The sequence below is a fragment of the Varroa destructor genome, unplaced genomic scaffold (genome assembly GCF_002443255.2).
Source record: "Varroa destructor unplaced genomic scaffold, Vdes_3.0 BEIS01000003.1, whole genome shotgun sequence".
Taxonomy (NCBI): Eukaryota; Metazoa; Arthropoda; class Arachnida; order Mesostigmata; family Varroidae; genus Varroa; species Varroa destructor.
This window is the reverse complement of record NW_019211456.1, coordinates 10,545,963-10,569,335: the sequence shown is the minus strand read 5'-3', so window position 1 is coordinate 10,569,335 and position 23,373 is coordinate 10,545,963. Positions and strand designations below refer to the sequence as shown.

At 38.6% G+C, this 23,373-nt stretch overlaps 1 protein-coding gene across 5 annotated transcripts; it reads left to right on the top strand.

Moving 5' to 3' along the window:
• Positions 1 to 7,491: 7,491 nt before the first annotated feature.
• Positions 7,492 to 21,899, top strand: LOC111248155 (zinc finger E-box-binding homeobox protein zag-1-like). Of its 5 annotated transcripts, XM_086984988.1 has the most exons (6): positions 12,937 to 14,129; positions 15,756 to 15,899; positions 16,255 to 16,386; positions 17,430 to 17,812; positions 18,497 to 18,638; positions 19,127 to 21,899. In XM_086984988.1, the coding sequence occupies exons 4-6, from the start codon at positions 17,657 to 17,659 to the stop codon at positions 19,267 to 19,269; spliced, it is 441 nt and encodes a 146-aa protein (XP_086841114.1). In that variant the 5' UTR covers positions 12,937 to 14,129; positions 15,756 to 15,899; positions 16,255 to 16,386; positions 17,430 to 17,656; the 3' UTR covers positions 19,270 to 21,899. The 5 variants fall into 5 exon arrangements, with proteins under 5 accessions (XP_022655733.1, XP_086841113.1, XP_086841114.1 ...); XM_022799998.2 differs by lacking the exons at positions 12,937 to 14,129; positions 15,756 to 15,899; positions 16,255 to 16,386 and adding exons at positions 7,492 to 7,582; positions 8,081 to 8,420 and having other exon boundaries at positions 17,712 to 17,812; XM_086984987.1 differs by lacking the exons at positions 12,937 to 14,129; positions 15,756 to 15,899 and adding an exon at positions 7,531 to 8,420.
• The last annotated feature ends 1,474 nt before the right edge of the window (positions 21,900 to 23,373 follow it).

The following is a 23,373-nucleotide window of genomic DNA, read 5'->3' as shown; positions in this document are numbered from 1 at the left end:
CTCATTGTGTGTATTCTATTCCATTGAATGTGAACGAGAAGTCAAATATTGATGAGACCTTGTATGTATTCTAGTTAGTATTATACCATTTATCGACTGCACATCTAACCTATTTGTCATCATTTTTATATTAAAGGATAATGATATTGTTTTGCAATGATAGGTGAACCTGTTTTGCTGCCTACGTATGGATATATCTATATATATATAATATGGAATAGTCAAGCATCGTGATTTTAGGGTGATTGCGTCGACAATCAGTACACGATCCTCTGCTGCTACTGTTGCTGTTAGTGTTGTCGATCTTAGCCACCCCATGGAGACATCAAGAGGTCGTGGGTCAATGATGGCTTCGCTCATTGTAGTGTATGTGATGGCCATGGAGAGGACCCATGTTTTGCGCCACTCCTGCAAAAAAAAAAACCTGTTCCTACACAGCTAGCTATACTTTGCCGCTTGTATCGGCCGTAGTAGATGGCCGAACCGGGACACAGCCAGCGACGAAAACTGGATAAACTCCTCCCTGAACCAAGGTTTGTAAGGGAGGCGCTACTAGTAGTAGCGCTAGTAGTAGCGCGAAAATACAAAAAAAAATTACGTCTTGATCTGGGACAGGTTTGAACACGGATCTTACTAGGTAGATTTAAATAAAACGGAACATACGTACACGTTTATTAGCGGTGTTACAAGTTATCTTGAAAATGTTCTATGGACATCTGGTGTTCTTTAAGTAATGTGTCCGATGCTAGGATAGGCAGTTTGAACTTCAGCTCAGATTGATTCGACACGGTATTTGTAATCTAAGTTTTTTACGAGAGGCATTTTATCGTCTCTCATGGAATGGCTTCTTTCATGTTCAGGCCGTTTGTATATAACTACACTATACCATTTTCTATAAGTGTCACACTATGACTGGTTAATGAACGGGCGTTACATTACTGTGATTGTCAAGCAGTGTGTTGCAATACTCCACAATAATGTATGCATAGGCATATAATAATTATGTCATCTATATCTGTTATGGGTCGTTGGGCTATTTCTCACGATGAGGATACGTGTATCATGATGATGATGACGACGACAACCAGCGATTTCTTCACAAAGCGTTTCAGAAACGTTTATCGTCGACTGTCTGCCGAAACGACTTACTCTGTTTCGTCTGGTCTAGATTTGTTGTCTCTGTAAAAAGCGTAATAAGAGGTGTATGTCGACCACGTAATGATGGCGAAATCATGAGGGGACTATGGCTTGTAGTTGTGGGGATGATGTGCTCATAAGTACTGGCCAGTGCTGTGCAGGCTGGGTATTTCTCATGTGGAAGAGTCTTCTGTGGCAGGACATACGCTGTCTGGGATCTCAGTGACCAATGGGGCAGGCACAGAGCGTTAAGCACACAGGTGCCACCTGTCCAGAGTAGGTGTGTTTCTGTAAAATCAACAGCACCATCTAACAATTTGATTTAAAGCGACCAGTTACAATATATGTATACAGCATATAGTGGTTGAGGGGAAGAAAGATGCAGTACCACTGGAGGACCGTATTTATATACGAGTATGTCGGGAACGCCAAAATACCATGTTCTCTTTCCACAAATTTTCCAACAATTTAGATCCTCAGACTCGTTTCCATTGCATTACTACGCGTAAATCGGTTTGGCTCCTCCAAAGATTAAAGTGATTCGTTCGTTCCGGTGTCGATTAATGCGAAGAACGAGTGTCAATTATTATAGTGGCAATGTGTGGCACCTTGTTTAGATTTTGAAGAAAAAATTACTTTTTAACTCAGCCAGAAATGTAATTACACTGTTATGGTTGATACTTCTTTATGGGAGCGAATAGTTTCTCATTTTGAACTGGCAAGTTGTCTTCATCAGCTGATTACCGACTAACAAAAATGTGTTGTACAGAAGATTATTGTTTATGCATACTCAGCTCAAATATGTCCGGCACATTTCTGATTGTAGTTAATTATTAAATATAATAGGTAATTTATACAAAAACAGATTATGTTTAGTCCAAACTCATGCTTGATCGAATTCAGCAAATGACCCTAATCAATACACAAATGTACCACGCATAGCTTAAGGAACGCCCATGAATACAGATTTTTTTTTCCAAGTAAACTAATATAACAATCCGATTTTATTAGAACATATATCTTAAGCGAAAATGATTTCTCTTAATATAAAGGTTACGTACATAAATAAATCAATTTATCAGTATTATATACATTACATGTAGTAAAAAAGTTAATTATATACAAAAAAAAACGTAGACACGGCAATGTTATGTACATGTAATGTAATTATTCGTGTTTAATTAAATATTTATATATATATATATATATATAAGCTTTATTTTAAGATTATTGGATGTCGTTGAAAAGCAAGGCTGGGAAACGGAATGCACAAGCAAATGCCCCATTTCATTGGCGTGACTATTTGGTTTTCGCTGGATTGGAGATTTATCAAAATCACAGAAGATCAAAACCACCCCGTGCCATTTTCCGTGGCGTTAGCTTCTACGTTGTGGTTACGCCTCGGGGCAATGATGCCCTTCTTTCCTAATCAAAAGCTAGCTTCATTATAGAATTATTTCACATTTAAGATATTGTTACTTCACGCGCATCACGCCGTTCTCTGCGTACTTTGCCTAAGTACTTAGCAGTGGTACGGGTAGCGCTGAGTGATTGTCGAAACTATTCTATCCGATGGAGACCCTAAGGGAACTGCACTTTCGTGACAGATCTTAGCGAACATGCACTATTGAACTCGTTTTAACTGCTTTCTCAGTAATACCATTTTAATTATTTCCTGAGATTATCAATGAAAATTTCCACGTTTCACAATTTAAAACAAATGATCACTTACCACACATTTGATGACGAAATATTGCCTCTTGGTTAAATAAACACCTAAAAATCTTCTTTATTGTATTTTCTACTACCTGACAAACTGCAAGGTAGCTTTCTTTTACCATCGCAACAAATAGTAGAATCGATGCCTCAGTTAGGTTAACGTTCGCCCAACCTTCTTCTATTCGCCTCTAAGAGCTTACCCACGCAAGGCAGTGAGTTTATTCGTGTGTGTCATGCACGTTTGCGTGCACCTTCAGTATGGCGCTTGCGTTTCGGTTGACCCCTGCAACTCTGCTTAGGCACAGAATACTGGCTCTTAGCTCGCACAGCTGTTTCCCCAACATCTCCACTACGGCTTCCTAAAGCTCGCCGATATCTGAGACCTCCAACCCTCGACTAACAGAAGTTTCACTCCGTTCTCCCGGGGAGCCTATGTTGGAGAGGGCAGCGAGCCCATAGTCACGTAGCGCGTTTCATCTGACAACGAAAACTCTGGAAAGGGGGGTTAACCAAGATAGGACAAGGAAGTGCACGGTAACAGCGAATCGGTGCTGGCGCCGACTGGATCCGGAACACTTGCCCCATATGCAGCTCCAGTGCCAATTAACTCCAGACACGCACCTACCTTTATCGCTGGGTTTTTCGTACATACTGCTAGAAGAAGTAGCACGTACGCATGGCCCAAGCCACATACAAAACGCCAGGAATACATTAAAGCTCCATGTCATTCGTTTATAGGCTATCTATGAAAATCGATATATCTAAAAAAAACTTCGCGTTTGGTCTAGAAAGCATCTGTGATGGATGCGTTGGTTTATCACTGTAACCGCCATTTGTTTCGATACGCTACTTCATAAACCGCTTAAAAGGTCGCGTTGAAACGTTTTTGTACATATCTTTAATCGCTTTTTTAATGGCGACAATAAGGAAGTCGATGCTCTTATGCAAGATTTGTTTGCTCGATCATAGGAGTCAATCGTTGCTCAATATCAAAAATAAAATGGACATACAAGTAAGTCCTTGATATAATAGCCATCCGTGATTTCCGTACGATTATTGAAACGTTTGCCTTTATTGCGGATACGCCTTTCAGAAAGAAGCACAGCTACATGACATCTTCTTCACTATACACAATACTCAGAATGTGATTGCAGACTGAAAATCTGCTCTTACGTATAATGGAGACATCTCAAGACAAATCAGGGGTTGTTCAGCAACTGATTTGCATTGATGGTAAGTATGTTTCGTTACTAATGTATTTACTGAAAACGGTCTGCTTATCTCGGCTTGATTAATCTCAGAAGCAAATGATACAGATTACGTCTCGTTAACAGTCAAATAGAGCAGTCTGGCTTTGATGGCGTTGAAGTTAAAGCTGAGGTCTTTATGGAAAATTCCAGCTAATGAGAATCGCCAAGTAAAATGTGATAGCCAAAGAGCACCAAATATCGCATGAATGCTTTGTATTTTCTTTATGTTTGGAACTGAGCAAATGATGTGAGATGAGGGAAGCTTCAATAATTTTAATTTATTCACAAAATAAATTTAGAAAAATTGTCTATTCTAGACGAATCAGAGAATAAAGCACATATCGCGATTCCTGCCCCATTTAAGACTTGCAGTTATTTTACAAGTGCCGTTGGCAGCTTCTAGTAAAAATATCTTATCGGATAGAACAAATAAGAAGATGTAATACATCCTGACGCTTGCGTATTTTTACCACTCTAAAACTGACATGTTCTTCCTATTATTGTGAAAAAAAAAGACGATTCTTTTAAATGGAGCCATCGCGTTTGACCACAAGTAAGGAAAGTTCAATTTATTATAACAAAAAAACACTATTGTACCGTTACGTTCATTTATCGGAAGTGTTCTTGTTCGATATTCATAGGTTTGTATAAAATACAGAGACGAAACAAATATCTAGAAATTTACTATACGACTTGCAAACCTCGAAAATCGGTAACTATACACTGTACAGCGCACAGTACTTGCACCTAAGTACTTTTGTGAGAAATCCGATAGGACATGATGGCCACGTTCCCTTACTTGCCGCCCTTAGCTCCCGCTGCTGCCCGAAAAATGCCCCAGCCTTAGCGCAGAACGGGGCCGACAGAGCTGACTAGAGATACATTGCACGTCCGTGTACTTTTCTCCTAGGCGAGGGCTCCTTACAGTCAGCTTCTTAAACCGTCAGCTATGACAAAGAGTCCATTGGTTCTGATGCAAACAGCAGGACCCCAACAGCTTTCTATTTCGTTTACATGTCTTCAAGACATAAAACGGACGTAATCTAAGCTATCGAAGCGATAAATCACAGCCGAGGCCAAAATAACCCGACCGCGGTGTAACCGACGTGCTGCGGACGAATGTTCTACCACTACTGAAACAATGAGTAAGGTATAAGTTCCATGTAATACCAGACAGTTTCCCTTCATACAATGCTCACAAAGTAGTCGGAAATAACATAAAACCTCGCGTCATTTTTTTTGTACGCTGGTTGAAACTGGAGAGACATCTGGTACACATGCCTTATCGATGAATATCCAACGTCAGTGTCCTGTCAGTTTGGATGGGAATATTAGAGCTGCCGTTTCATGCCTACGTGTGAACTCCAGGTGTAAGTCGCTTTTGTTGTTTGGATACAACAAAGCTATTGGGTATAGAAGTCACCTTCCATGTCAGCAGGCCGTATCCGCCGCAACAAAGAACTAATTTTTGGCCTTTCTGTGCATACTAAAGCAAGATGTTCGAACCAAATCTAATTCGAGCTTCGTTCTAAGCTAAGCAGCGAATTAGCAACGTCAGGCGAGAAAGTCCATTGGAACCGGTGAGCATAGAACGTCGTCGCGACTGAATGATTCTAATCACGAAATCAGTCAAGACACATTAGGGGTAGTAACTTTATATTCTAGACAATATAAAACCGAGTGATATAAAAATAAAACAATATAAAAATCGTCAAAAATTAACATTAAATACCACATAAATGTTAGGAAAAGTGGAATGCTAGCTTTCAATATAAGATGTAGGATATCAGCTGTTATATTACGCAACATTGAAATATCGGACCTGCGGATCGATTACTGGTCCGCGAATATGGATACTGAATCTTCCCTATAGTATCTACACAAGTAGCGTGTGTACGATATCTTGCGAATGGCCGCTCTCAGCTTAAAGGCTACAAAAAGCGTACTCAAACAAGGCAAAAAGCCAGAACTCACGAACTTCAGCTTGCGACAAAGGCTCCCATAGGTTGCAGGTAAGGACATGGTTTAGAGTCTCAAGAGTGCAACGTGGAACCGATCGGGAAAACCCTAAGACTCTTAGCAACCCTAAGACTCTAAATGAAGCAGGAGGTCAGCTATTGCCGGTAAAATTTCATTCAATATTATTTCCTAGCCCATGTCATCGGCCACTAGGTTTATGAACCTAGACTAGATATAGGCCCATAAGCCTTCTTAGCACTACCCCATCCATTTTAAAATAAGACGAAATTATTTTTGTAGAGGGAGTATATTAGATATTAGTAAAATAAACAAGCGGTCTCTAAAAAAAGGCATGTGAAAGCTTTCATCAAAGGTAGATCCCTGATCTCAACAACCTACCAAGGCTTTTTGTTCAGTAGTGGACAGTACTCGACTAGAACCTCGTCAGCTTTGCGGCGTAATGATTAAAGCGAATTTCGCGCTGGTTCTCTTGCAAATGGTTGTCATGAGACATATAAAACAGATACTATAGTAATTCCGGTATCCAGATCTGTCCAGTCAAACCTTCACAATAGCTCCAGAGTAAGGCACTCAATTTTCTATCAAAAACGGCATCGATAATTTATGTACGACCAGCTGTTGAAGACTATACACCGAGAAACTGGTCGATATTTTTTTTATAGAAATCAAAATTATGTTTTCTAGGTTGAGGTGGCAATGCACCATAAGAAAAATGGATCGTTTTAAAATCCTTACAAAAAAACCTTAATTATAAAGACCGAAATCTTTAATAAGTTTCATATTTTTCGAACGTTGTAAAGCTCTTGGAAGCTATTGGGGTTACAACAATCGTTTGCCACGTGTTTATTGCAGTCTCTGCTGTAAAACTGAAGTGACGAGACCTAATTTGATTACTATAATCCACAAAACTGTTCTGCATTTTAGAGATTTCTGAAATGGCTGGTCGGCTTCTACTCCGCTGGTTTTCACGCAGCAGTAAATCGAATGTCAACCTCGTTATGAAATGTACGATTGAAATACATAGAAGATAAGTCTGGCGGGCTTGACCTCATATCTTTGCTGTATAAACCCCTAATGCTTTTGAAAAACATTCTGGCCTTTCAAACGATAAAGTGATCTCCACATTTGTAGAAACAACAAACACCCCTACGGATAATGCGACCGTTTTTCTGAAAGTGCAAAACCTAGTAACTTAACTTGAATAGTAGCACGCTTTCGTCCACCAGGTCAAGGACGTTCGCGTGTTTCATCGCTGCGTTCCATATTGCTACTGCTATTATTATTATTATTGTTGCTCTTATTATCATCATGAGTTCGAGTAGCGCCCTCACCCGAGCGACCGCTCTCTTCCCCAAGCGTCCTTCCTTCTCTCCCCCCAATTGCTGGTCCAACCACGCCCGAGTCCTAACTCTAGCGCAGGCAGTGCCCAACTTCTCCGAACAAACAAGCCAGCGCCTGCATTAGCCTGACAGAAGCCCGAAGCTGCGGCCAACAAGGTACAATACAGCGTGCCGTACTCGTTGCCTTCGTTGATTACGCTTGCGCGAATCTACCGTTGTTGGGCTCTCTCCATCCGAGCAACTCTCGTTACGCTGCTGCTGCTACTGCTTTTTTGTTTTCGTCATGCGAGCATTAGCTTGTCTGTCGTGCCAATGAGTGTGCCTCTCAACTCTGATCTATCCTCTGATGCGAACCACGCTGTTCCATTTCATGTTCATATTTGGGCAACAAATAGAACAGACTCACATAGCGGTCCGTTTGTTAGTATTTGTTGCGTTTCAAACAGATGAATGGTCATTACTAAATTAAGTAAAAAGCAGACAAGCCGTTTGGGCTGGCCAATAAAACACAGGGACACACAGAAAGCTGATCTTCGCAACGTATTAGCTTTATGGCCTGTTAGTGACAATCAATGTATTTACTGAATTCAGCGAAAACAGTATCAGTAAAGCATGAGGTACTGTTGTTGTTGTCGTTGTCGTTGTTATGTTTAGTGCCGATTTTGGTGCTCGAAAATGGGTCTGTGATGTGCGCGGCGTTCGTCCATCGAGAAGTGAAGCTGAAGTCGTAACAATGTAGAGGAGGCAGCAGCCGGCGTATGTATGTCTGTGGTCGCTGTTGTAGCAACAAATACGAATTCGACAAAAAGATTCTGTATGGTTGTGATGTTGTTTTGCGTGTGCGTCGATGTATCACAGGTCGCTTGTGCCCAGGATGATGTTGATGAAGGCGTACGTGTTTGTGTAACTCGGTGCGTGTTCCGACACGTGTGCGCGTGTGTCCCTCGGATAAGAAATCTTCGTGGGAAGAAAGACATGATTGGGTTCTATTATCGTCAGTATCGTATTTCTGATAGCTGGGCAGTAATATTATTGAATGGAAGAACGATTGTTTAAAGGCTTAAAGTGAATTTGACTATGAGGTAACAATGTTTTTCCTAGAAAATTTCGAAATATTACCTAATAAAACTTAAAAATGCCACAAGTCGGGTTCATTTTAGCAAACTCTGACTACAGACCCTAAGTCGACTCATGGCAGAATCGGACGAAGTTGACGATGATTGACTAATATTTACGTAGTGAATATTGAAAATAATCTTGTTGTTTAACTCCATGCCGTAACTATAAATGCGCTGTTTAATTACAATACTCACCTCAGAAGTATGTTTACTATTGCCTATTTAAGGCCTATTCTATGGAGGTCATTCGTTTTCAGTTGGGTTTCAATCAACCCATGTCAACGTTTTGCATTTCTCTATAAAGGGAACGTGTCTGAGATCTGACACCGATCAATTTGATTTATTTAGTGCTATCGGATAACCACGGTCTGTAAATACCCGTGCGTTAATAATTTCACTTGATTAACGGCCTCTTCAAAAAAGATCAGACCAAAAATCATCAGCTTCCGTTTAAACCATAACGTTCTCTCTTTCCCCCTCTTCCATTTATGTTTCTTTAAATTTTGTCTTGCCCGCATTCACATCGACACCCTCACGTAAACTGTGTTATGTGCAACGCTTACCAAATTATTCTTTATGAATATCTCTTGCCCCGTAACGTTTTACGTGCTGATACGGTTGTCTGAACTAACTTCTGTACAAAGCCATATAAGCTGTATTTTTGACTGACTGACTTAAACATAAGGGAAAAATGTACCGTTATCGAGAGTTTTGTATCACTCTAGCGTGCAATATCGTAATTGTGATTTAATTGAGTTGTATTTCTTTTGTTCTGTTTTATATGTCGGTAGCCCTAAGATATATTTTCTTGTTTATTATCCAGTTGTAATTAGCCTTTTTATGCCTGTTAATTTCTCAGCAACCTAGTAACATGATGATAAGACTAAGCGCCGTTAATACCGGCAAAGGTAGACATTTGCCATAGGCGAAGTATGATATAAGACCATTACCTTATGGTACTAAAAACTTTAACAAACAAAGCTGTTAGCATTTCACTATGGAGTCCTTCTGTCACACTCTGCGGGTCTTTCGGCAGTCGTTTTGCCGTCGGTAACCCATATAATCAAAGTTCTGAAAATTCTGTTTTTTGCTACGCGAATTAAGGACACAGTTTTATGGTTTAAATACAAGGATAGCTAAAAAAAAAAAAAGTTACGTAACATTTGACCATCGATAAGGGAGAAGTCAGAAGGTAGAAATAAAATCGAATAATTACGTATATAAAGGATTACGTACCAGATAGATTCAGTGCAAATGAGCCCAGTGGTCGATATCAATAACCTTGGCGACAAATAATTTCCCTAAAAAATGAAGTAGTTGTGTGTCTACAGTCTTTTACCTTATTTCACCTACGCTGGCTGTAGAAAGGCAATTTGATGTCCTTTTTCTTCGGTCTTGGCCCTTCATTATCTAACTGTTGTGAAAAATTACTGCCAACGAAAGAGCAGTCCTTCAAGTGCTCTACAAATTTTGTTCCTTATCCTGCAGGCATACCACGAAGCCTTGGACACAAGCCATTTGGTATATACAATGACGTCTTATAGTATTTACTTAGACCGGACGCGATATTCAGGTGCGCATCTATATCGCTCCATTCGGAACACTGATTTAAGGGCATGAAAAAGGCTGATTTTCATTAAGTAGCGTGTTCGTTCGGACAAATAATTTTTTTGAGGTTTAGATGGACAGCAGGTATATACAAAAGTACAACATAAACTATTAACATAACTGCGACTGTTACCATATTATAACGTGCGCTATTTGTCACCCTAATTTAATGAAGAAGTTAAGCTTACTCAGCTTTTAGCCTAAACAAGGCTCAAAGCCTGTAAGCGATACCACTTATTTACATTGAAAAACTTCATAAGCAACTACTTATTTCGATACGATTAGCTTTCCGGCGTCGTTCAAAAGAGCAATACTGCAGATTACGGCAACAGTTATTACGATACACCTACAAAAGGATATTTATAACTGGGGTAAATAGCACTCATACATGCCCTCTTCCTGTATTAACCAAAATAAATGGGGTAAGTGGCTACTACTGGTCAACGTATTCAGTGAGCAATAGCACCCTTAATTGAAATATGTACTATTCTAGATACAAAGTTCGATGTCTTTTATGTTTTAAGCAGTCTACTCGCGGAATTTCTTCTTGCGTCGTTTATGTCCTTTATTTATCATCGTCTTCTGAATCGCTAGGAACGTTGCATGTTTGTCCTTTTTGATTATTAAGTTGTTCTTAATGAAATCCCAAAGGCTGCTTGAGTAATCGTTATTGAATCTGTTGATGGGATTACTTCGACCACGAAGTCGCGATTGCGAACAGCGTTGTGTTTCGCCTGTACATGCTTGAAGCGATATAAGCAGCTTGACGTTACGGTAGAGCTCGCTACCTCAATGACGCGAAAACATTGCTACAACGTCAGCGACAACATCAACAACAATAGACATAGTCCTTCCGTGTGATATTACATAGAACCGGTTGATGGCTCTGCTGTAACGCTTACGATCGTAATAATATTCATTTAAGTGAAAATATTTTGGTCTTTCGCATTGTTGGTAGAAAACCTCCATTATGAATACGACACAGAGGTTATTGTAGTAGTATATAATTTATGTATTTATTTAACATTAAAACCATTACGCCTGCTTTTTCTTCTATAAGTGCCATCTGTATTTAACACCGCGGCCATCACCTAGCATCATCCTTAGCCATGTCTGTCTCTATCATCAATTTAAAATCCTGTCGAATCACTACCTATTTATTCAAATATGTATGTATGTTTTTAAGAGAGTCTTCTCGTTCAGTCATTTTTTCATGTACACTTGTAAGCATGTCTGCTTTCCAGCGTAAATTTTAATTTTTTGTTTACACTTCACTTATAATTTAATCATAAAATACGTAGGGATATAAATAATCTGATCATGAAAAGGAGAAGCTTCATTCATTTATTTCTTGAACTTTTTGCTCTCCCCAAATACTACAATCAATGCTATCAGCAGAACGGTCATTGTTGTCAACGTCATTGTTTTTAGTCAGCTGTATATGATTAATGAATAAATCGCCGTTGCGAATTTCAGGCCACACAAGGCGAAAGCCGAAATGGCTGGCGGTAAAGCTTTTCTTATATAATGCTACTAGCGTTGTGCATCGTCGCCCAAAGGTGGCCTAGCTTTTTAGGTCCAATTCGTTATGTGTTATCTAGCAGTAGAGGCGCAAAGCCAAAGGGGGAACATCGCTATGCCTTGACCAGACTTCCATTTGTTGCAGTTGTTTCTTAAATTTCTGACGCTTCGTTACGATAGCTCGTTAATTTCACCGTTGTTCTACGTGCTCTCTTTGCTCTTATTCTTCGTCTTTGCAAATTCCGTCGCTACTGAATGTTTGGTGTACCCTTTGCCTATTTCGTCTAGTCTTGGAGGCAGTAGATGTGCATTATGTGCTTTCTTGAAGCTTTTCATCATCTTTTTGTAACTGTTTAGACTAGGGCTTATTGCATTTCCCGTGACGTTGTTACATCCCGTTTTTTGGCTACGGTCTATGGCTGATTATTTCTTCGAAAAAGTGGCTCTGTCATATACTGTCTACTCGTGTCTTTCTTTTTATCTATTATCAGTTTTTTTTTTTCATGGACTCGTGATGGTATTATACTGATTTTATTGTAAAAAGTTGGCGAAAAAGCGTTCATTCTACTTTATTTGGTAATCATCGTTTTTACAACGGCAGCAACAGCAGCACGAGGAGAGGCGACATCTGAAAGCTGCACTTAATTAATTCCTTCTATCGGCGGTGTATGGGACAAAAAAGATTATGATGAAAACAGGTAAATTAGAAGCCATGAGGCCAAGGAAAACCGCTGGCATTGCTGCGGCAGGCAGTCCGGAAAACCTTTTACTTAGGTGGCATTTGTGCGACATATAATAATGAGGATCGCCATGAAGATTGTTTCTCGAATTTTCAGTGGCCAATATTCTTACTCGAAGTGGCTATGTACAACTCCATGGCTAGGGGGATCTACTGTTTAGTATTATGCGTTTTTGATGCTGTTATTAATAGATTCGCTAGTCGAGTCAGATCATGATTCTACACTTCCGGGGTTCTCCGTCACAGTTTCGCTTGGACTTCGCAGTAACGCTTCCATGTCTCTGATGCAACCTCTGACGTAGTAAATGAAATATAAAACAAGCTGCGTGTTGCTCCTGTTTTTTTGTCTTATTTCATTCCACTTTGTTCTTTCTACTCTCCGACATATATACCTATATATCGTTGCTTTTGTAATTCGTCCGTGGAACGTCCACAGCGACGTTGTTTAGTATAGTTTCGGCGCAATACGACAAAGATACGATGTTATATGCGGATGTTTCATGGTCTAATGCTGTTTCATCGATAAGACCAATCAATTATTTGTGTATATATGGGGGAGAAGCCATTTTCACTCTTTTTTTCTTTCTTAATTACTTGACCGTTGACTATTGTCCAAACGAAACGGCTCTTTACGAAGCCCTCATCCCAGTTATTCTAGATTATAACTCGAAAGCTTACACTGACAAAATGGTATCGTCCGACAAGTACATAGATGGTGTCATTTAATAAAGCTTTGTTAACCAGGTGCAAGCGTGCCCCCTTAAACATCTTTGCCGCAATATTGAGCCGTTATGTAACCAAAAATGCTGTTATTATGTTATGTTTGAATTACACATCGATGCGAACTGTTGAATCAGCCAATTTTTTTGCTACTAACTAACAGCAGCTGAACGAGAAACACTTCCCTCTGACCTACGAAATCATTGGACAATTCGGGAGCGTAAGTTTTTAAACTATGGTAGATAGAGCGTCGTTTTTGTTGATGTTGAAGTTGTTTGTTTCGCAAAGTAATTTCGAAATTAACTTTATGGTATATCCGACCATGATATATATATCTTGTCTTTATCTAGAATTAGCTTGGGCACCTAACACCATAGTGTAACCAACATCCATTACCATAATGATCGCAAGGAACTCTTGTCGCATACAAAATAGTGTCATTTTCTCCTTCCGACGGATGACACGCTTGTTAGACTGTATAAGCTTAGTTTTTGTACTTCTGTGAAAAACGCTAGAAGTATGGTTTTGTCAATCATTCGAATCATAGTTTATAGTGAATAATGCCTTCTGGCCAAAGTAGACAGTCAATGTTACGTTAGCGTTCAAAATATCAGATATTTTAAGCGGGTACCTAGCTAAAGTGGAAAAGATGTTTGCTTAAGTAAGGAGCTGTTTTTACGCGGCATCTTTGTTAGAGTAAACTGATTGTTTCCGAGAGTGAAATTCCAGTTGTTCTTGTTGTGACTGAGCGCTTGTGTGTAATCAGTGTTGTCCATTGCGATCGTTGAAGGCGCGACTGCGGTCTGTTGTATTAGTCGCAGTTTTACGATGCTATGAAAAGTATCTCGACAAAATAACGAAATCGATATTCCTACTCTTCGCGCACCGCTGTTTCTTTCTTGGCTGATCTGTCCTGAGCCGACTTGTATCCACTGTTCACACGGAAAAAGCGTAATAATTCCTTGCTTGAGTATACAAGGGTTTTGTTTACTCCTGAGTAAGTACACCAATAATCGTAATGGTAACACATATTTTCACATCTAACGAAATTTATCAGTAAAGCTCCGTATCATAGATATCTGTGCAGTAGATTTCACTGCAATTCCGTTGTAGATTTTGGTCAGACGTGTAATTGGCCGAAGGCAAACTTATAACTATATAATGAAGACGGCTCGTATTTTGCCCGTTTCAGTATTCGTTCGTTCGTTGTCCCTATGGCCACGACAGTGACTAGTGATAATTGCAACTGAGCTCCGTTGTGACCAATGACGAATTTGTTATTGAACGTGTCGTTGGTCCTAAGAGGCCTTAGCCAGGTCGCAGCACTGCTACTCCACGAGACTCGTTTATGACTTGAAGTTTGTCAAGTTCCGATACCGCCAGATGGGCAGACGGTATCGTCACTAGAATTTTATTCATATCGACTAATTTATATCCTTTTTTGCAATTTCTTTTGCAAATTTTTCATCTCGCCATTACTATGGTTCGTAATCTGCTTTGGGCCGAACACATATCGAAGTGTCGCTCTGCTCGGAATTGTCACATAAATCCACAGAAAGGGATAAGAGTGTTTGTGTTCTCTGTAGCTGTAAGTCAAGTATCATTTTTTAAGATACTGGCTCGAGTCATCACGCTAAAGAAGTTCCGCTCCTGTTGACTATACCCATTTAGCAACCAATATGTATAATACATATCTTTCTAACGTTACATGTAAAAGAGGTCACCTAAGAGATTAACACTAGAAATGCATCATAGTTGAGGCACCTCAAAACGCTTTAGGTAGAGACATGTCTGACATGAGAAAATATATTACTTGCAAAACTCTCTTTGTAGCCAGAATACGTTATATAGCGAGCACATCAAATAATAAGCTCGATCATTAAATGTAAGTCAAAGCGAAAACTTCGATTTTGGCCCGTAGTTGTCTAATGTGTAATGAAACCAACTCGCTAGTGCAAGACATCCTCTGTTAGCACTATAAAAACTTAAGGTCGATGGAACACGGAGCTAGAAGGCTGTTTACTTCTGAAAAAAAATCGTCTAGTACGATATCCAACATTTCTATCGCTTAGCGTACCCTCAAAACAGGAGACTGTCAGGCTATGCAGTTGAGAAACCTTACGCGAGTAATGATAAAACTTGATTGATTTGGAACATCTGCTATCCAATAAGTTATATAGTAATACGCCAACTGCAGGAATTTAAACCAGGAAGTGGTCGATCTCATGCTGCTCAGAACAGTCACACTATTCAAACAGGCTGCTACCAGCTGCGTTTAGCTCACCTTACTTTGTACCAAATAATAATACTCCACAGAGTGATTAATAATAGCAGTACGAATTAATACATAAAACCTTCTTGGATTTACATAAAGTGCATAGGACTTACGCGTCGTTGACGAAAGTCAAGGACGCAGCGACCTGCCCCGTCTGCCTGTAAGCAGAGACTGCCGGCCGGCCAAGCCATCTAAGTCACCGCTACACCCATGCTGTTCGCTGGGAATCTTCTACTCATTAGGCAAACTGTCATAAACTCACGTCGATCCTGAACCTTGTCAAGGGGTTCGAAAATTAGAAAATACGTAACTTTCAGCTGTTGCCCACTTATAAATCCAAATTCTTAGTTTTTCCAGAAGCTCTTCAAGCCAGCCGGATCATTAATTTCTATTTAACCACTACACATCAAGCATAATGAAACAAGAAGCACAGATTAAGGACACGAACAGGTCCACATACAAGAACAACAAAGCCAACATATTCTTCTAAAGGTGTGAAGCACCTAAGTTAATTAGATGCTGTGAAAATATCTGTTCAGAAAGTAATTTTGTATGCCCTATCAGTAGGCGGTGACTGATACTCGATTGCATTTTTTCGACTAAAATGTACCATACGTTACTAGTTGAGACCGCCTACCGAACTTCCTACCAAGTTAGGCCGGCCTATAGTATAGGTAGACACGTAACGTTTACTTGCAATAGTCATTTACTAGTGCAAATGATCTATGTTAAACTTTTCTTAAATTTCGTATTTTCTCTGGATTTTGCGAAAAAAAAAAACACAAGAAAGTTCCTTTTTTGTATGCAATCAATTTTAACAAGCGACACTGAACTCTCACGTTTCTAGGTAAAGGTAAATCTGTTGCCTTATAAACTATCGTTTCGCTTTGCGCTCCACTGCTGACAGCTGTAACCCGTCTGCGTTAAACGTTGACTGCTGACAGAGAAAGGGCGTCACCGATCAAGGATGGAATACTAGGTAGATAGAGGCGCCTTGTGTTCATTCTAAAACAGAGTTCTTCTGGCCTCTTCTGAACCGTCAGCAAATTCTGACTGTTTTCTAAACGGTTTGTTTTATAAGACAGACCTGCATTTGACTTACCCTTTCTGTATTTGCAGCATGTGCCGCCTATTGCAAGCAACTAAATTTGAATGATTCATGATTAAATAAATTTGGCAAAACTGTGTGTTTAAGTGCGCATTAAACTATTATGATTGTTATAGCTACCCGTTCTAGTCTATATTTGTGCGTGCGTGTTCGAACATGCGATTAAGCGGCAAGGGAACGCAAGTCTGGAGAGCTAAGAGAACACCCCATAGCGTCTTAGACTTCTGAGTTTTGCGAAAGTAAAATGTAAAAAAGAGACTACCTAAACTAAGTACAGGCTTAGTTTCGGGAGGTTCTTGGAGTAAATCAGTATCGTATTTGTTTTCTTCTTAAATTTATTACAGCTATCATTAACCGTATAACAAGCCAGGTTTCCACATATATTTTTATTTTGAGACTAGGATTTTTTCAAACTGTCGATATAACCAATGTAAGCCTCCTATAGTTCGATCACTGATATTATCTTTTATGGCTGTGCTCGGTAATTGTCATTGTAGAGGCTAGAAGTAGGCCAAACTAATTACTGAATATTCATCGACAATTGCGCTCTTGTCTATGAGTACATCGACGTTCATCTACCTCAAACACAGGTTGTCTACTTCCGCAATCTCGTCTTTCACCTAATCGAAATGTGCTATCTTAGATTGTACTCCGGACGCGCGAATACCTTTTTTTTAGCCTATTGATAAGCACACCACTGGTTTAGAGGGTGTATGCAATGTAACGAACACAAGTGTAGCTTTACAAAGGGTAAGCGTCGCTATCAAAGGAGACACCGTCAAAATAAACATGGAAATCACATAAGCGTCAACGCGGTTTGTTTAGACTTATAATCAGTGGTATGTAATAATATGGTGTGACATAATTCTTGCTCGCTTACTTTGCTTCGACTAATAGTACTTTTCTTCTTTCAGGGGGCACCTTTTTCGCTGAACAACAAAGGTCATATTAACTAATAAACAATGTATATTTTACATATATTTAAACATATAAAACGTATTGTTGCAATGTTACTTAGGTTAGTGCTTTAATATATTCGAACAGTTGTAAGGCGAATCAATAAAGATTAAGTAAAACACGTGTTTTGAGCTTTTTATTATTGTGGAGTACTTTGAAAGCACATTGAGTATTTTATTTTAAGATGGGATGTGTTACACTCAGTTTCGTGGCTTTCCTTTTTCTCGTCCTTTTTTCAGGACACCTCTTTATAGACGCACCGTCGTCTTTTATAAGTCTTAATAACAAGGATTTTCGCTCTCGTCGTAGTCAGGATGATCGGATCGTTATCGCCAGAGATGTGAGTATTTTTTTCAGCTATAAATCAGAGGCCAAACGTGCAATAAAATGAGAGCTGCCGTGATACAGTTTATAAAATAAATAAACAAACAAACAAACTATCACTAAAAAGACTGCATGTGAAGACAAATTGTTTCGAATTTCGTTTCATACCTAACTAGTATTCTCGTGGTTGGGTTCTTTTTTGTAAATGTCTGGGCTCCACTCGCACGTGTCTATCAATATCAACAATCAGTTTTGTTTCAGATTTTCCAATTTGTTTTCCTAATATTTTTGTTATGAATTAAGTAAATCCACACAGATGGACTGTTATCCACTTATGAGTTTAGAATTTACTTAGTCTTCGTGCGCTTGTTATAATATAATCATGATCAAGAGATACACTTGTATTAAGTCCTAATTGTAACGCTTGCCATTATTATAAATTAACTTTTGACGCTAGTTTATAGAAATGTTTTGGTATTGGTTTCATTGATGCTCTATTTTCCTTGTCACCGCGTAATCTCTGATTCTAACATTTATACTAAGTGGTAGTTAGCTGCGCAAACCTTTGATGTCCTTTATCGCCATTGGAGCTAAACAAAGTAAATTTAGTTCTTAGAGTAGCTTGTTTGCTTGTTCAAGATATAGATACTGTCTTGATCATATATGTACACTAACAATTTGTTGCTGCATTTTGCTACAGTTGTACCCCGTCTCTGAGGTGATTGCCGCTGTGGCCCCACGCAACCCACGAGGGTCCGAGGGCCGGATCCATCGGTGTGAGGTTTGCCATAAAGGCTTCAGCATGAAGCATCATCTCACAGAGCACATGCGAACGCATACCGGTACGTGTTACATTAGCAGGCTTTCCTAGCCTACTGTCCTAAAAGTGATTTTCTCATTGTCACGCTATTCTTTGTACTTTGATTAGACTCACAAAGATTACTAGGTGCTCCAACTGTAATTTTTATATGACTAACAAGAGAGCTAAGTATTTAAACATTTTTTTTTTAAATCTGCCTTTTCAAAAATTGTAAAAGTTGGAGTAACTGAGAGTATTGTTTTGTCGAACAATCTCTTGTTAGAGCCTTACTAGTGCGTTTAGTAATAAAGTCAAACAAGTTGCGCCGTCTGCGACAGAGGTAGTGGCCAATATTTATTATTGATTATATGCTTAAGCGGTGTTTTCTTTTGCAGACATTATAGAACGTTATAATCTTCACTAGAATGGACTATCGAAGGAAAATCCAAAAGAAAAAGAATACAATTCTACGTAGAGAGTTTTAGGAGGCATATTAATAATTTTTATATATTTGGTTGTGTCTTCTTGCAGGTGAAAAGCCCTTCCGCTGTGACATCTGCCACAAGGCATTTGCTCAGGCGGGAACGAGGAATTTTCATAGGAAAAATGCCCACTCACTTAAAAAAAGCGCCTTACCTCCTGATTTCGCGCTCAGACTTGCTGAAGGGTCGTGAATATGTAAACGGTCAACACACTCCAAATAGCCAGCTAGCCTGTGTAGTCAATACAGAAACAGCTTTCTCAACAGCACAGGACCTTTAGTTGTAAATTGCTGCGTTGAAAAATCATTGTCCTGTGTTATTTCTGTCTAGTGTGGAAAATCAAGACGTGTCTAGAAGGCCAAATATGATACTCAAGTGACGAAATCCATCGGATCCTTAGGATATCGATTAGTCTTGGAATAACGATAGCGCGATACATTTTTAGGAGGAGGGATTTAACCTCAAGTCATAATCAGTAAATCAAATGGTTTGCGGACGAAAAATCTTCTTATAGGGCTTCGGCTTAGGACGAGGAAAACAATGAATCGATCAACTTTAATGCAAAACAAGAAGGTATTTTCGTCAATGAAGTCAGTTACGTGGATATTTCAGTAGTGGGTAATCCGAGTACGAATGAACATGCTTTTACGGTTAATTTAATCTGAGATATCTGACTGGCGACAAACTATCTAGACAAAAACGCTACATAGATATATCTGTATCGTTGTAGACTGATATTTATTAAAAAAAATTAATGTAACTTAAGCTTAATTTGATTCGGCGTTATTATAGGCACTACATGCGACTCGACACTTTATACTGCGCTGGCTATTTTTACTTTAATAATTATTGATTGATAGAGTTATTGTTTTTTTGTTATCTGGTGTATGTGTATATATATATATATATATATATATATATATATATATATATATATATATGAGTGAAGTTTTGCTCGAAACATTACTCATTGATTATCAACATATGGCGAGGTTTATCTTCGAAATGCAATGTTGAATCATTGTAGTTCGGCTACTAGTCATTAGGTGAAAGTTTAGGACGCTTTTATGTTTTCACTTGTTTTACTTTACTGGAAAGTGAGCGAGCCATTGTTTCGTTAAAATATACGTGTTTACATTGTTTTATATGTAACGATCAAGAGTGAACACTCTCCACACGAACATGTTTGTCGTTTTGTTCGCTCCGTGTTACCACTGATTCAGTAAGAAGCCAAAGATTTCATGACACCAAATCGAAGTGCGAGCAAATAAAAAATGGAAAATGGTTAGGTCAATTGACGATTTATTGAGAACATTTCTTAGAGAGCAAATAGATTGCTAGAAGGCAAATACAAACTCCGGCTTGAAGTCGAATGTAATAGCTTGTGCACGACTTCAATAGCTTACGTTAGTAAACGTGCTGCTGAGCAGACGACACTGCAGCCGTCCCATAACAAAATCAGCCGGTGATCGTTCTAGCGCGGAAAAGTGGTAATCGTACTAATTGTATGCTATGGCCATCTATAGAAATGATCTCATCATTCACTAGCTACATCACATTGATTTCTACCGTCGCTACCGTCAATATCATATGCCACACTGAGGTTTTTTATATTTGTTTACTGTCGCTCATAGAATACAGGCTGCGTAGCCTTACTGGGAGATACGTTTGTACGACACTACGGACCACCGAGTGAACTAACTGAAATGCAACAGACAAATATCTCAAACGGGTAAAAGTGTAACGAGTTAGATATACGGCACAGATAAGCATATGCAGTTTACTAATGGTTGCACGGGTGTCTATATACGTGTACATAGGATTCGCGTTTGTGCTTGCGTGTGGCTGTTGTGCATATGAAATATAGAATCACACTAAAATCGCTTCTTTGCTACCATAGTTGTCATTAATTACTGTGGATACTGGTCGATTCAGACGCACGCAGGAAAATTCACATCGAAAATAGCGAAATATTATAGTGAAGAAATATATCTCAAAGCATGGGTAGCGGTCATTGCCTCAGTAGCGATAGTAAGCGTGAAGTAAAGTTGTAAATTAAGCGATTGATGTATAATATTAGCAAAATATGATTACGCATAAAATCCGATTTTTCGGACACGTTCGACCAGTATCGTCGTCAAAGTACATCATCGCCAACATTATGTAAAACCTGAAATTGAAAAATTTATCATTCTAGAACTTACTTAGCAATATTTTATACCAAATAGTGAAAGGGAAATCCCATTGCAACAACATGATACTCCTGCCAATCAAACGATCTCAATAAATGACGACTTGGAATGATACATATTGCTACATATACTGACGGAAACTCCATAAGAATTGTAATAATCCATAACGCCGTCAAACACAAATAATATTTTCCCATAACAATTTGACCCAAAGAGAAGGTTGAGCTGCGGAGCGGAGCATTGATATTACGAGCAAAGTGTTTCGTTGGCTAAGTATGTGTTTCATAACTTTTAAAGGAGCGAGGAAAAGTACAACATTATCAGTAGTTTAACATTTTCAAATTTAATCGTCACATCTTGGACGCTGCTAAGAGCAGAAAAAATCTATAAATACACTGTAAGTGGGAAAAAAAATAGAAATATGTTTGAAAAAAATACTATAATCATATTATTATATAAGCACTAATAATAGATAAGTACTACTAAGATAGGCATTGTCATATTAACAATAATAGTAATAACAACTGTGTACGAGGCAGAAGCGATAACTACAATATGACACTAATTTGTAACAGACGCAACAAATACTGGAATAAATAAAGCATATTTTTGGAAGAAAATGCATATAAATATGTGTGTGTGTTTGCATTTAATATAATTGTATGCAACTGCAATTTTTTTTTCGGCTAATCCATTTCATATAATTGCAAAGCAATCGAAAATATTTTAGTGTTAGATAAGCGATATAAACGTACTTAATAAATAAATATTAATCGTCGGAAATTCACGAGCTTCGTAAGCTAAAGCTAAATAAGGAAAAATTCACCAGGGTTCTATTTCATATAACTTGAGAGTGCGCAGAAAATTGTATTATCTTGAATGTACAGCCAATAATGAGGGAAACAGAGAACAGATTCATTTCGCACATTGATGTCACGCATTTGTTTCAAGCTTACTAAAGTGTAATGGTATACTGGGCACGATATATATCAAGCAGACTTGATAAGAGCAACGTTTTTGCCCTCATGTATTTCGAAGCATTTCGTTATACATGGGCTATCGCAATGCGAATAACAGGATATTAATAGTAGTGGCGCCTGGATATTTTGGCACCCAACGCTTTGTCGTCTCTGAATCACACGTAATTCAACTAATGTTATCATACAATCATTTTGATCGAATGAGGGCCTTTCGCAAATCGTGAACTACCAATTTTGGCCAAGTACTAGATGGTATCTCATGTTGTCTACGGCATCATAACAACTTATCGATACCTCACAAGCTGGCGATTCTACATGGAGAAGCCGACAGAAGCCTACTCATGTAAGAAACAATTATTGAATCCACGATCGTTGCTAAGTAACCATTTCCGGCAAACTTAATTGGCTATACCGACGGCATTAACTTTCCTCGTTAATCTATCTATATCTACGTCTATAGGTACGACACAGAGAAGCAACAGAAACTCAATATCAATTGAATTCTATGTTAATATGCAGAATCACATTACATATAAATTCGAGGGTCCCGAAACCTCTTTAGAGCTTAGTATAAGATCCAATGTTTTTAATTATAAAACATCTAACAATAATACCCACGGTGGACGATGTTGATTTCACTATCTATGGAGATCGAGGTAATAGTGCAAGACAATTGTAACTTTTAGATCCTCCATCAAGCTAACTACAGAAATGGTCACATAATCTAAAATATAGTTTTTAGATTTTTATGAGAATGTAAAGCTATAGAAATTTGCTACACACAGAGATTATCACGTTATTCATTGGTATATTTTTATCAGAGTTATTTCTAGTTGTCTGAAATCCAATCTCTACAAAATTCAAGCTTATATGATAAACGGATTTTATAAAACGGCATCAAAACGCTATCTTTTCTTTTTAAATAACACAAATTAGGGCTTCAAATACTTCTAATTAGTGAACAAGAAATACTATAGTTTACTATATTGTATAGAACTTTATTGTATTTAATTTGTTGTTTTGTAAAATTTCGCGCTGTAGAAAAGATGCTTGCCCATCTATGGTTAGAACTACCCATCTATGGGCGCCAGACTCATAACCATCTGGCTCAGATCCACAGATTT

Excerpts from the sequence above, each read along its gene's own strand:
- LOC111248155 (XM_022799998.2), top strand. The coding sequence starts at position 8,189 with ATGTCTGTGGTCGCTGTTGTAGCAACAAATACGAATTCGACAAAAAGA. Across the intron at positions 8,421-17,711 it reads CATGATTGGGTTCTATTATC|GACACCTCTTTATAGACGCA; the intron begins GTCAGTATCGTA and ends TCCTTTTTTCAG. Across the intron at positions 17,813-18,496 it reads GGATCGTTATCGCCAGAGAT|TTGTACCCCGTCTCTGAGGT; the intron begins GTGAGTATTTTT and ends ATTTTGCTACAG.